Consider the following 15309-nt stretch of genomic DNA (forward strand, 5'->3'; position numbering starts at 1 on the left):
ATACAGTAAAACATGCGAACAACAAATTCTATGCTGCTGCTGTATATTCAAAAATCCGACTGATATCGTCATAATTGCGTATACGTGGCATTAAATGTCATTCCAATTGGAATATAATAGCTTGGAGAACCCCAAATATATATCCAGAACTGATCTCAGTCATTTTAGTCATCTTATTTTCTTCCCATCTCATCCTACACTAAAATCAGTCGTTTTCTTTTTTTATCAACCACTTCCGAAGAATCCTGGATGTTAATAGGAGGTCTTAAATGGTATAGGGAGTGTTGACAATAAAGTTAGGGACCCTGAAAGCTATGGATTCCATACTGATTTCAGTCGTTTTTGATTCTTATTTCCATACCACCATCCCCCAAGCTAAAGTAGTAAATGATTTGTTAAACGGCATCAGAAGTTAGTGATTCTGAAATTAAGGACTATACACTAATTTTAGTCGTTTTCAATGATTTTATATATCTGTAAGTGTGCTGGAGAGAAATCGAAATTATTTTTAAATATCACAATTTCATACATCCCTTCATGGTGCTAATGGAGACTGAATATTAATATCACTGGAATATCACTCGATCTTGAAGATCCCCAAAATTGTGCTTTTGACACTAACATCTCTTTTTTTTAATTTTAGTGATTACTCTTGACATTACCCCTAGGAATATTAAGGGGCTACCACCATGGTTGAATTCGGACTTGAATTCACTAATATATTTAGCAACGCTAAAACTTCGTGAATTTATGTCCCTAGTGTGAAGAGGATTCGAATTTTAGCTTGCTTACGTTCGATATTTTCAATGTGGTTTTATAAGATGTCAACACACATTTTTTCCATGAACAAAGCAAACTTCCTAACAATAATAAAATTAGTTTGTTTCTCACGTTACGTGCTTTCTTCTAAAGATTGCGAAGGTACAATGGAATGTTCTCAAAAATGGAAGACAACATTGCGTGAGTGTGAAGGTGTGTGTGTGTGTGTGTGTGTGTGCATTACGGTGTGTGTGATAGCTTATTATTAAAACATAAACTTTTCCAAAAAATACTTTTAAAAATGATTGTGGAACGTTTAAATATGTTCTGAACTTGAAATAGTAAGCAAAAATAGGTGACAAATAGCTTGCAAGAAATCATCTTCCTCAACTAAGTGACCTACGTAAAAACAATTTCTTGAGGAAAACATTATACATATTACATTAATGGATCTAAAGATGATTAATTGATGTTTTGTGGCATTTTTAGCACTGACGGTAAATAAGGCGTGAACCTGTGGTGTAATGCTAAACTGATTCAACTTATTTATATTCTTACAGTACCAAGACAATTTGAGACAAGGACAAGGTGGAAACCAAATGACCATTATTTTCCCCACCAATTTTTGAACCATAAATCTGCTGTACCCTATTTAACCCTATTCTCAATTCACAGTCTTGTTAAAAGTGTTGGTCATTCATCTTGTTTAAATTGCTATATTCTGTCAACCTTACGTGCAAAATTCTAATGCTTTAATTCTAAATAATCCTAAGTAACCTAAGAAATTCTTCATTTATTGTTTATTTTTAGATTATAGTACAGGCCTCAAATTTAGGTGTCTCACCAGATCTTTTTTTTTTTTTTTTTTTTAACCTTTCGGAATGTTAGTGGTAGAAGCTAACAAATATGTAGTGTGCTCGACACGACCAACACACATTCAAAGATAGTAAACTTTTATGTGAAATGCTAACAAGAGATATATTTTTTAACTTTTATGTGAAGGCTAACAAGTTATATTTTTAACTTGTATTATGTGAAAAATGATTGTTTAATGTGCCTCAAAAATATTTTTTTATTGTGATAATCTGCTTAAATTTCGGAAAGGTACGAATACCGCAGAGAATCAAACTCTGAATCTATTACTAAAATCAGTGTTATTATTATATTGTCATTCTAAATAAGTTTGGAACCTAGGCTACTATATCATACATAGATTTAATTGCTATTTAATAAAGCTAGACACAGTTTTTAAGCTTCTTGTTTAAATAATCGTAATTCGTTAATCATGATGACTTGAAATATGAAATAACATGTAATGCCGTTTGAAATCATACTATTTTATTTTGACAACACTGATAATCTTGTGGTATTACAGAGTATACTAATTTCCTGTCAATATTCGCATTCTACTAGTTTTCATTACTTTTAAATTATACATTTTGGTACTTTCTTGATGAGTAAAAACTATTTGTATTATAGTCCAAAAGCTGAATGGAAAATATAAATTAATATTTATTTATTCTGTTTCTTCTAGGTGCTACCTTGAGTGTTATAATTGACATGGACCATCGAACAAGTGTTATTGCCAGTGCTTGTATAGCTATTTTCTACACACTTTTTGGTGGCCTCTACAGTGTAGCATACACTGATGTCATACAGCTTTTCTGCATATTTATTGGCTTGGTAAGTTTCTACGAAATATATACCTATATGGTTTTGATATTAACTTTTACTACAAGACTAACTTTTGCACTTATGTATTTTTGCTCCAATTATTTAAGAATTAAAATTGATAAATGGATCTATCCATAGAGGAGAATAAGAAATCTCATATATGTACACTGCCAAGAAACTAGAAGTGAACGACACCTTTTATAATTAAAGCTATCCATCAATACATTGCTTGTATTTCACCAATTGTTAGTTCTTCTTCCTGAGATGTTCCATCGGCTTCCTCTTGGAAAATTTAGTTCTTGATGAGGATAAAAAAAAAAACAAGTGTAGTTGTTTATTCACTGAATCATAGTTGTGTTCATATAGGTATACCACTGTAATCATATATTTACACAATAATCATAATGCATCATGCACATTATATTAATGTTGCATATATGGGACAGGAATAAATCATTGAAACATAAAAATTGATGTGAATGCCTTGAAATCTAGCTCCAGCGACATTTCAAGTTTTAAGGCCAACATACACTAACGTATTTTTCGGTAAGAATCTCGGTCCATAAAATGATGTAGATTTCAGTTCGTTAGATAACCCATACACCTAACGTAAAAATATGTGCGTAAAAGAAGAAAAATATGCGGTAATTTTTCGCTCTTCCTCTTGCTAGTTGTTTGAGCACGCTGTTATTTTCCAGTTTATTCAAGTTGTTTCAACAAGATGGATCTATCTAAAGCATGCCTGCAGAAAACATTGCTGTTGGTTGCGTTTACCTTATCTTCCTTTTTTTAAATAGCGTGGCATCATTTAAAGATCATTTTCAATTCGGTGAGAATTGATCACGTGTTATACTTGTTTCTTTAATATCACAACAGGGGTGCATAGTGGCTCAGTGGTAGAGCGCTTACCTCTCGTCCTGTCCCTGGTTCGATCCCATCCAAATAGGTTTGTGTGGACAACATCGTGCCCGTGGGTTTTCTCAGGGTACTGTCGTTCCCTCTCACATTCCATTCCACCAATTCTCCCATCATCATTTACTTCTCTTAATCATCGTCTCCCTTAACCTAACCGGCAAAAGTGGGACGTTAAACTCAAAGATTTCGTTTCAATTCATTTCATTTCAATATCACGACACGAGTAACTCTCAACGAGTATAAGCTTTCACCTTCTGTAACAAAAAAAAAAAAAAAAAAAAAAAAAGAGAGAGAGAGAGAAGTGCAAATATTAAATTTAATCTAAAATTCCTAGTCGAAATGCATCACGTTCGATTGAATTGTGTTTAAGTTTAGTAAGCCTACATGAGAAGTAGAATCCGAAATGCATGATGTCCCGTCGAGAATCAAACAATGCGTTCTGCATCGAGGACGCGTTCGGTACGCCTCGGAGGAGCTCTTATCTTACAATTCAGTTTAGGAAATAGAGATTTAAATATTTTTCTCCATGCAATGAAAATTCATTATGAATTTTAATTAGGAAATCATGTCTCGTGTTCTGCGATAGAAAATATTTAGTCGAGATAGTTTCAGTGTTGGAGAAATTCAATTTAAACTAATCGCAGTTAATCAATCGATTGAAACTAATTCCTCCGGAAATAAAACTGGACTAGATTTCAATTTACCCTTTGCAATTAATTTCAATTGCAATTGAATTCATTAATAAAATATTCAATTAAATTTACAGTTGTTAGTTGTTAATTAGTCACCAGGCAATTAAAACTTTTAATTTTTAATTGTCAATCGCAAAGGCACAATTGAAACATTTAATTGTTAATTGCAATGGTACAATTGAAACTTTTAAATGTTAATTGCAATTGAAGCCAGCAATTAAAATAGAAGATGTCGAAACATCGATTGCTAAAACAACTGCCGAGTAAAACAGCGACTGCTGGCAAAATCAGCAATTATCAAAACAGACACTATCAATACGAATAGCATGAAAATTAGTGGGTAAATCGGAATAATACAGTTTCCAGCAATTACACACATGCAACGTAAATACCAATCAATTTTTCTTGACGAAAGAAAGCTATCAGTATCGGAATTTGTCACTTCCTATCAGCCACTTCCGGGATACGGTACCTAATACAGTTTCCAGGGATGGAGTGTTCCTAGATTTTGCGCACATGTAACGTTAGCAATCAATTTTTGCTGAGGAAAAATTCGGTCGGTACCTGAATTACTGAATTCCGGAGAACTACTTCCGATACATAGTAACTAAACACAATTTCCGAAAGGAAGCATTTATGCAGCCAGGTTGTTCTATACTTTTTGTCCTATCTTGGTGTCGGGAATCAGGTCCGAAATATTGTCGGTGTTGTTTTGAAACATCCCATATATATATATATATATATATATATATATATATATATATATATATATATATATATATATATATATATATATATATATATATATATATATATATATAAAATTTACCTTGAAGGAAAGCGATAGGTATCAAAATTGTTTACTTCCTGTCAGCCACTTCCGGTACATGGCACCTAACACTGTTTCCTGGGGTGGGGTGTTACAAGCGTTTGCATGCACACTACATATTGTTTATTGTTTAATAAAAATGTAAGAATTTTATAGTATCAGTAGTGATGAGTATCCGCCGCTGTCAATTCACATACGTTGGTTCTTATCTCTTCTCTATGGAAGTAAGCAAAAGAACCGGAAGGATCACTTAAGTCAGCAAATTTTATTCACACTGAGAGAGATTATTGAGAAATGAAAAAAAAACAATAAGATTACATTGGAATAACGTAAATTTTGTAATCACAAAATATTTGACACAAGAGACCCTACTTAGCTCAGATTCTTTTCCAACTAAGATTTACAAACAGAAAAAGGTCCTACATGAGTATAAGGTGTCCTCTCACCCACATGACTCTGAGTTCTCCTCTCTTCTTTGGGTGTTTCCGTCATCCTTATATCCCTCGTGTTTATCACACTTTAATTATGTTTCTAATAATTAAGAAGTCTTTCTTGTCCCTTAGGCAAGGTTGTTTTCTCAAAAAAACATTTTAATAGTTCTTCTTCTTAGTACATATTAAATTATCTCATCCATTTTTTTCTTGCAAAATCTGTTTTCCAACACATTCCCCCACTGTATCAGTACATAACTCGAACAACACCTTTTTGTGTGTATCGGTCTTATCCTTTTTCTTGCAAAATCTGTCCTGGCAGTGAGCAACTTAACACTGTCACAGAATGTATTAGATTCAAAATAATGTGAATCATGTTTTAAAAAAGAATAATAATAATAATAATAAAGGAATTCGTAAATGAATAAACAAGAATAGGAATCACAATTCACACTCACAACATCTCACTTGTCACAGTACAACGATGTTCTACACTACAACACAAATTCCATGAACACAAGAATATGGCATGACCCAGTCCTCTAGTCCGCTGAAGGGGGATATACTGTCGCCCATTGGGTGTGAAAATTTCCGGGTGCTCGTCACTAGGACCTCTTCATCTGTAATACAATCCGCCGGAGGAAGGAGTACAACAACCCGTCGTTGTCTTGAAATACCATGATAGTTCATAGGCAAGTCTGTTTCTATGAGAAATCACTACACTAGCTTGGTAGTAGGTTGTGGGAACCATCTTCTTCATTGGAGTTTTGGATGAGACGTCTGCGTCATTCAACAGAAGCAGAATCCAGCATGGAGAATCGAACCAATGTCCACCCTCCTGTACGGTCCTCGATGTTGCTTGAGGAGATGTCTGCGTCGTTCAACGGAAGCAGAATCCAGCATGGTGAATCGAACCAATGTGTACCATCCTCGATGCTACTTGTGAAGGCATCATTGCTTGAGAGGATCAATGGATGAGAGGTATGATGAATTACGTGAAAGGAAGGAGATAAAGGAGAGGTTTGTATGTTTGTTTGTTGCGTAGGTGGGTGGAGTATTGTTTTTATACCACATTTATTTGATAGCAAAAGGACATGCTTTTCTCAATTCAAGGCAGAGACATGACAGCAACTTCCCAGTGCAATTTCAATTATATATACTCGTATTTTGATTTTGTTTGTCGCTATGTGTGTGGATGGGTAGAAGAATGATAATTAGATGCAGCAAATTACAGATCTTTGGGTGAAAATCAGGTTAATTTGTTGATTAGAAGTAGGTTCAAAAAGGAAAAAAGTTTTTAAAAAAATAAAAGAAGGAACTAAAGGAAAAAAATCGAAGTTTCTTTTCTTTTCTTTTTTTTTTTTTTGAATGGATTCGCCAGTACTGTGTGCCCGGTACGTGAGGATAAGTACTGTTTATATAACACAATTACTAATTCTTTGTGGAGTATAGTATGGATTAGCGATGGGAAGGGGGGTTGGAAAAATGGGGGTCAATCAATGGTTGGAGGGGAATAGCCACATGCTGTCTAACTTGTTGGTAGGTTTTGTGGGCTAGGTATTTTTTGTAACAGCATAGCCCTAAAATGATTAACAGTAGGAACGAGACGGGAGTAACTGTAATTAATGTGAAATCGGAATAAGAGAGTGCAAGGATAGGATGCGGAAGTTGGTATAGCACTGCGACCCATTTTCTGTAAAAAAAAAAGAAAGAAAGAAAAAAAGAAAGAAAGAAAGAAAGAACTGTTAGTGTATGTTTGGTAATGGGATTAGTTCTGAAGCTGTGGAGCTGGATGTTGTTTGCAGTTGTTTGAATTTGTTATACAACCGGAAGAGTAAAATGGAATTAGTAACAGTTAAAATGAATTGAAGTGTCGTTAAACTAGTGGTTATAGGATCGGTAAGCTCTGGAGGTATCCAGTTATTCCAGGTGGGATTATTGTCTGTTGCTTCTATGGCGTTTATTGTGGAAATACTGTCAGTAAAATTAAATGGGATATTGGTTAGATTTGTCTTATATGTGAAGAGTCTGTCTGGGGTGAGCTGAAAAAGGGAATCGTTGATTGACAACGCGTGATGTATTAAGATGTGTCTCATAATGATTTCATTAGTACCACATAGATCATCTTGTGTAATAAGTAGTGTCCCCTTTGAGAAGAGTTTATGTTCGCAGGGTAAAGTTAGTCTTATGGTATTTGTTTTTGGCGTAATTAGTTCATGTTGTATGCCTGGGGGGGGGGGTTCAACTATTAAAGGATGCGGTGGGTTTGTGAGTATATATTCATTGTTGGAGAATTGAGTGATTACGACTTTGATTTTGTGTACAAATGAAATGGAGGGTACTTTGCAAAGGAATGGTTTACTAGTGATCCTGCAATCCCGCATTGCTTCTTCTGTCATGGGGATAGTGTGGGATAATGCATAGTTGTAAATAATGCATATTTGACATCTGTATGCAGTGTACATGTTTTGTTAGGTAATCCAATAGGATATACAAATAATATGTGTAACATATAAAGTGTATTTGTGGGTATAACCGGGATATTGATGGTGAGATACACTTTTGATAGGGAAATGTTACAATAGGCCACCATCATTTGATAAGCTGCATGAGATGTGAATAAGGGGTTAATTTGCTTATTTTTCTTGGCTAATTTGATATTTAGTTTTTTAAGGTCGGATTCCAGCATGGTGAGTGGTAGTAATCTATTCTCATTACATGCCGTATAAATGTCATTAAAAACACATGCTTCTAGTAAATGAGGGACACTATTCAAAAGTAATGTATCTAAGTTAAAAAAATAATTCGAAAAAAGAGATCATTTGTTCCGATTCGAAAGAATGTCGTTCTGAATAGTTTTTCATCCCGAATGATTCTGTTAAAAGCATTTTGAACATCCTGGAATCCCTGCTTAGTTTCTTTTGACAAACGGGACACGAGTTTCGACACGTTTTGCAACTGGGAATGCACTGTTATTTCTCTCTGTTCCAGATTTTGAACGTGATTCTTAAGTTCTTCTTCATTGGAATGAAATCGTGCTAGATCTGATTCAGTTGCTACTTCTGTACTCCATTTTAAGAAACTCCCTAAGAAGGGAAGTAAAGCTCTTTTTTGTTTATTTTGTTTGGGTATAGACCCATACTTCGAATTATATGTGGCCTGCATTAAGTCTTGGGAAAAGTTATTAGCAGCTTGTATGATCTGGAGTAAAGGTAAACAAAATTTTGAGCCATTGACAGGAGAACAATCTATGTTCACTTGATTGGTTTCAATAACAGGGATATCAAAGGTATAAATGAGGGGTGCTAAGGAGGTATATGTAATTGTATGGTGTATTCTCAAGAAATCTAACCCAATCGTTACTTCTACTCCTTGCGGATCCAAAGTTGCATGGAGAGTTGGGGTTTGAAAGAGAAGGAGGATTATCCTGCAATGAAAGAACGAAAAAGAAAGTAAATAGTTATTTGTTGTCAATAAAATTGAAAAGCTTAATGGTTTGTTAACGTTTCCTATGCATATTATGAGTAATACAATGGTTGAATACGGTGATATGGTTGCTGAGAAAGTAACCCTTTGACGTTAATGAATGCTATTAGTATCGGTATTAATAATAATAATAATAATAATAATAATAATAATAATAATAATAATATTAATGTACATTCTGTATATCTAGAAGCTTGTGGTGTTCTATGTTTTCTTGTATGGTAGCGTAAGTTGCTTGGTGCTAATATTGGGATGTTACTGTGAAAATGATCTCTGGTGAAAGTTATAGACTGAAATGCTTCATATTGTGTGTGTTCTTTCAATGACATGTAGTTGTTATTTCTTGGAAGGAAATGAATCCGTGAACTTTTTTTGTATTGTTTCTCGTTGACAGAAAATGGGATGATGAAAACAAGTAGGACTATTAGCTGCGGGGTAAAGCGTTTTAAATCTTTTTGTATTATTCATCATTGTTTTTAAAGTACTGTACAAGACTATAAAATTTCTCTTTCGTCCAAAGGACATAAGAGCTGTTAAGTGTAGTACTGTAACCGAAACTTCCTTGTTATCAGATTTACTGAAGATGATTATCTAATTGTTACTTTCACAATTTTTCTTGGTATTTCTGCTCTGTATTTTCTTTCTTTTTTTGGTTTTAGGTAAGTATGAGATAAAGTGAAGTGAATGTTAGTTAACGATGATATAAAAAATTTGTCCTTAGAGTTGTTTGTAAAAAGAAATTGGAATGAACTTGAAACGTGTGTCATTTGCAGCATATTTATCAATGAAATTTCAAGGTTGGTGTATTCTACAACGGAATGCTGGAGGAATTTGTTGCCTACCAAAAAATAGTTTTGCCGATTTTAATCGTATTTTTACCTTGTAGACGTTATGTCTGACGTGTATTGTGTTATTGATCTGTTCGTCATTTATGTTGCCGAGGGCGTATATACGGAGCTAATGCGTTCAAAACTGCCTTGATAAAAGGACACAGGTTCGTGAGAATATATCAGTGTCAATTAGGAAGTTGAGCCAATCCTCGACATCATTTAGAAGATAATAGGTATGTTTTCTTTTTTTCTTTATTGTTAAATGTGAATTTTATGGTTTCATTATGATAAGTGGAACTAATGTGACTTTATGAATATTGCATGTATTTCATTAGCTAAATGCTAGTTTGGTGGGCATGATTTCACTAGGAAATCGACATGACCAAAAGATCTCTGAGAAGAGACTTTTAGGTTTCAGGCTCAGGAAAACGAAAGGAGCGGATGCCTTGAAAGCGACATGACCCACAATGAGATTGTGAGGTTTCAGCCGTTCCTAGTAGTTCTTAATAAATATTCATTAACAAACAATATTGGATGCCTATTATGTCAATGAACTGGTGTAATTAATAAGACAATTCTCTCATCTATATACAGTTGAAGTTCATACGTTTGTGACGTTTGTCACTAAGAACAATTTTCTGCAATTGAATTGTTATAATTGTTAAAGAATGATTAATGATGTGCGAGAGGGTTAGAAAGAATTAGTTGATGTTCATAATAACCGTGAATGTTTTGTGCTTGAGATTTTTGTTAAAGAATGATGGATGCTAAAATATTAGTGATAACGTCACAATTAGAGCTTCATTAGTAGACAATAATGCCGTACTGCAGATGTGAGGCAGGTGATTTTGACCCTCGGTTTAACTGCATTGTATGTGACATTAACAATGTAGGCATATGTAATATTACTGAACGTAATCCAGTGTGTTTTAATGTGAGGTGACTGAGTGTGGGAATTAGTCACTAAGGATCCCCTATTTTTACTTATACGGTGAATCCTGTTAAATTCGATGTTTCATTATATTGTTGGTGCTGAGAGAAAGGAACAAGAAGTGATGTTTTTGGTAGGTTTTTTTGTAAGTTGAAGTGAAACAGCTGTTGATACGAATCGGTGTTCAATTTGGTGAGGGGGCTTTCGGACTAATCAATGAGAATCATTTCCTCTTCTTTGCACATTCTCTTTTATCAATTTGCGTTCGTCAGGTGAAAGGGGGGTGCGTTTCCCCCAGTTAAAGTTTTATTGGTTTTTATTATTGTTCTTTGAAAATGTGATCAATTGCGGATTGAATGACTTATGCCTGAAAGCCAAGGTATGTCCACCGTAATGCACGTGTCTGTTTTCTGGCTGGATTAAATCATAAGCGTTAGATACGTGAGGCTTAGCCTCTGTCATTGATGTATCCCGGTCCCTCACTCGGTACTTATGAAATCCATCGGGACGTAATTTGTGTCATGCAATATTCGTTCTAATGTGTAAAATGAATTTAATCTTGTACTATTTGAGAAGGGTAGTTGCGTAATGTAATGATTAGTAGTATTTAATATGGCAATTATCCTAATAGGATGGGTCTAAAACTTATGGGATTGTCGCGAGTGTTGACCTGCTGGGTAGGCCTATATATTCGTGACCGCCTATGTATTCCCTTTTGTGTGTGTGTGCGTGTCACGATACGCCATTCATGAGGAGGATTGTTTTGAATTTAGTTCCACAGGAGCATTAAGTAAATCATGCGAGTGGGAGACAAAGGCGGCAAACTTGCATGAGTGTGACTGTTAATGAATAGAAAGGAAAAGGATGAGCGTCTAATGTGAATGAAGGATAGAGTGAATGAAAATCACTAAACCTATTTTTGGACCGTTTGGATAGGGAAAAAACATGACTGTTTGAGATATTAAATCTACTTAGGGATGCTTAACAATGTACATGGGCTAAGGAGGGACACTTAATGAATGGCAGTGAGCTTGTTCTAGACTAGTAGTGCTCAATTTTTGTGACTGACTATACGCTTTTATACCATGGACTTAAAGGTCGTCAAAAGATACATGCAGCGTATGTCTTTGTAACTCACCTATGATGCTTTAATGTAGTGAAACTATAAGTATTGCTGAACAAGACAACATAGGTAGCGACACACAGGTTGAGCACTACTGTTTTAGATAATCGCAATATGTGCTTAGCAATTTGGTTGGAAAAAAACACGCGTGCAATTGATGCAATGAAGTTATATAAGTTGTCTGCAACGGAGATTGCGTGGATTGTGGGAGTGGATTGGGCTATAAGTTTGATTTGGGTGGGGTTGTATGCCATGTCTGCTGCCTATGCCTTGATGCCGCGTAGGTGTTTGTTATATTTAGTTTCAAAAACTGTATTTTTCTCTGTGTCTGGAATGTATAGTTTAAGTCTGTTCTCTGCAACATTATTTATTTTCCCTCCAACATCAATCTGATATGAATTTTCATCGAGTTTATACACAACTGTGTGTGGGCCTGTATAAAGTTGTCTGAAAGGTCCACTTTCATTTTTTTGTGCTGAGTCTTTTCAAAAGAACTTGGGAACCGAGAATGAATTCGGTGGGGGTGTTTTTGGCTTCCTCTTTTTCTTTATGCTTTTGAAACAATTGTTCCCTCCTAATTCTATTAGGTCCCGTAGTTCTTTGAGCATGACTAGCCTGTCATTGATGTCAGTGGGAGGTGTATCATCATGAAGAAAGTTCTGAATTGGGAATCTCACTTCCTTTCCTAATAAAATGTGAAACGGTGAAACCCCAAACTGTGTTAATGGAGTATGGTTAATTGTAGCCGTAGCCTTGTGTAAATGCAATGGCCACTGTTTGTGGTCCTGTCTGGTAAGAAATTTGAGGGCTGTTTGTAAATTGGAAATTCTTGATTCAACTTGTCCTATAGATTTATGCAAATTCGGCAAATTCTCAATTCTCTAGGCCTTAATGCCTAAAGAATTGAAAAATGCTTTTGATTTCGAGCTCACGTGACTACTTTGCTGGTCTAAACGCAAATTTCTCATTACGCCGTAGGGTATAATTATGTCAGTTGTAATGAAATCTATGAATGCATCTGTAGTAGGAGATTTTATAGGTTTAGTGACCGTAAATGATGATATTTGTTCCACACCTACGTAAAAGTTTGTGTATTCGTCACCCTGTTATGGCATAAGTTTGGCACATATATCTATGGTCCAGCAGTCGAATAGGTCACCCGACGGCATTCCTTGAACTGTGTCAATGTTTTGTTGGCAACTCCGTTTAAGGTAGCCACAATCTAAGCATCAGTTAACTTTGTGATGTAACCAATTTTCAGATTCGGTATATAATACTTGCTACGGATGAGGTAGTATAATTTCAGGTATCCAGGATGAATTAAAGAGTTATTGTGAAACTCGTTAAATACCCTATCACGCAGTACCCTTGGTATGCATAACAAGATGCGCGGTTGTGTTGGTGAATACATGTTACGGTACAGTAAATGCTTTTTGAAAACATATTGCTTTTGCCATGTTTTGTAGTTTTTATCGCTTTCATTTTCCGTGAGTAAGGTTCGCAGTATTTTAGAGAAGAATGGATCATCCCTTTCGAGTTGCGCAATGTCAGTGTTTCCATCTAATGCCAAGAGATGAAAGGGATGAACTTCAGTGTCGAGAAGTTCCATGTCTTGTTCATCAAAAGGCCGACTTAATAGGTCAGACAGTGAGTTTTGATTAGACCTTACGTGAATTTTTGTGAAATCAAAGGTTTGTATCTGATTCAACCACCTCGTAAGTTTAGGAGTTAATTGGGTAGTAATCTTTAATGCTTTGATATAAATGATGTGTGTGTGAACTCGTTGAAAATACCGCAACCTTGGAAACTGGTACCGTGTACCAGAAGTGACCAAATTCGGTATGGTTTGGTTTCTTTCATCAACAAGAGTTGATTGAAATATAGGTTACATGATTTGAATTGCTAGAAGCACTTTATCCCCGGAAACTATATTGTATACCGTGTACTGAAAGTAATTGACCGGAAAAGACAGATTTCGTGCCGACAGCTTCCATAAGTCAAGACGAGTTGATTGATATAAACTGTAAATGTTACACGTGTACAATTGCTGTAAACACCACAATCCTGGAAAATGTATTAGGCACCGTGTACCGGGATTAGTTCACCGGATGTGACCAATGGAGGTACATATCGTTTTCTTTCGTCAATTCGAGTTGATTGATATGCGAAATCGTTGAAAATACAGCACTCCCAGAAACTGTTAGGTGCTATGTACCATAACTGGCCAATTATAGTGTAAACCAATACTGAAACCGGAAGTACTACTAAATTTTGACCTCTTTGGGTCTCACAAGTAAACCTTACGTTTGGGTGAATCGAGTTGCTGACTGAGACACATATTAGAAAGTAGTACTAAATGAGGTCAGTATTTCAGTGAAGTTTTAGGTGCGAAGCTCCAGGGGCTTAGGAGATACAGCTACCAGAACATCACATGGAAGTACAGAATAGTCTTCATACAGTTGCAGGTAAAAGCCCTGTAAGACCTCTTGTAACGACAAAAGGTGAATAACAAATATATGGGTACATATTAGGACTAGGGGGAAGTCATATAGTAAGGATATACCTGACGGCGGCCATCTTGAAATCCGCCATTTTGAATTAAGGTTAAGTTTTTAAAATAGAAATAGGGTAATATGATACATGATTTAAGGCGCAAATTTAATCAGAAGAACAATGGTGACGTTAATTTAGATTTACGCGCAATTGGTAAAAAGTTACAGGGAAATTAAATATTGTTGCAGCATATGTATTAGTCCTTTACCCCACCTTGTAAATTTTGTGTTAATGATAATAATTAAATAAAAAGCAGGTGGATAAATATTAGATCTATGGTAAGAGTTGCCTTGATGGCGGCCATGTTCAAATCCACTATTTTGAATCAGACAATTTTTTAAACAAAACCCACAACAGTGACACCTTATTAATAGCAAATTTGACCATAAATCCAACGGTATAACCATTTTTGCTTTATCATTAACGAGCACAAAATTAAATGGGAATAGAGTAATGCAATAGATGACTTCGGGCTAGAAGTTAATCAAAAATACAATGGTGGCGTTACAATGTTAGTTGTTTGATGCTGTACTTGCACGCCATTTCGTTGTTTTTCTTGTATCCTGTTCACATCTATTTCTCGCTCGCTCTTGTCCTCACTGTACTATTGCTCACCTTCTCTGTGCCACGCACACACGACAACATCTCTTGTTTGTTGCCATGCTGTTTTTTTTTGTGAAAGGGTAAGATTAGTGGCTGTGTGTGTCAGGGAATGGTTTTATATTAATGACTTTTGGTTTTGTCTTGTTGTTGATATTCTGCACCTGTTTAACCCGTAAGTGCTCGCGTGGGGGTCTATTTGACCCAAAGGTTTTACGCAGTTAAAATTATATTTGTATACGAGTTAAAATTATATGTATACGAGTTACATATCTCTTTCTTTCAGTACCTTCCTGTTATACCGTTGAATTTATGGTAAAATTTGCTATTAATAAGGTGTCAATGTTATGCGTTTTGTTTAAAACTTTTGTCTGATTCAAAATTGCGGATTTGAACATGGCCGCCATAAAGACAACTCTTACCATAGACCTAATATTTATCCACCTGCTTTTTATTTAATTATTATCATTAACACAAAAGTTACAG

General features: G+C 35.3%; 1 protein-coding gene across 2 annotated transcripts in view; it reads left to right on the forward strand.

The window, feature by feature from the left end:
- The window catches only part of ChT (choline transporter), a 449444-nt gene that overhangs the window by 167568 nt on the left and 266567 nt on the right, over positions 1–15309 (forward strand). For both annotated transcript variants that reach the window (XM_081726511.1, XM_081726513.1), the window contains one exon: positions 2294–2442. In XM_081726511.1, the coding sequence (XP_081582637.1) occupies positions 2294–2442 (149 nt within the window). The remainder of the gene's footprint in view (positions 1–2293; positions 2443–15309) is intronic.

The sequence above is a fragment of the Thermobia domestica genome, chromosome 1 (assembly GCF_964235325.1).
Source record: "Thermobia domestica chromosome 1, izTheDome1.hap1.1, whole genome shotgun sequence".
In the NCBI taxonomy this organism is placed as follows: domain Eukaryota; kingdom Metazoa; phylum Arthropoda; class Insecta; order Zygentoma; family Lepismatidae; genus Thermobia; species Thermobia domestica.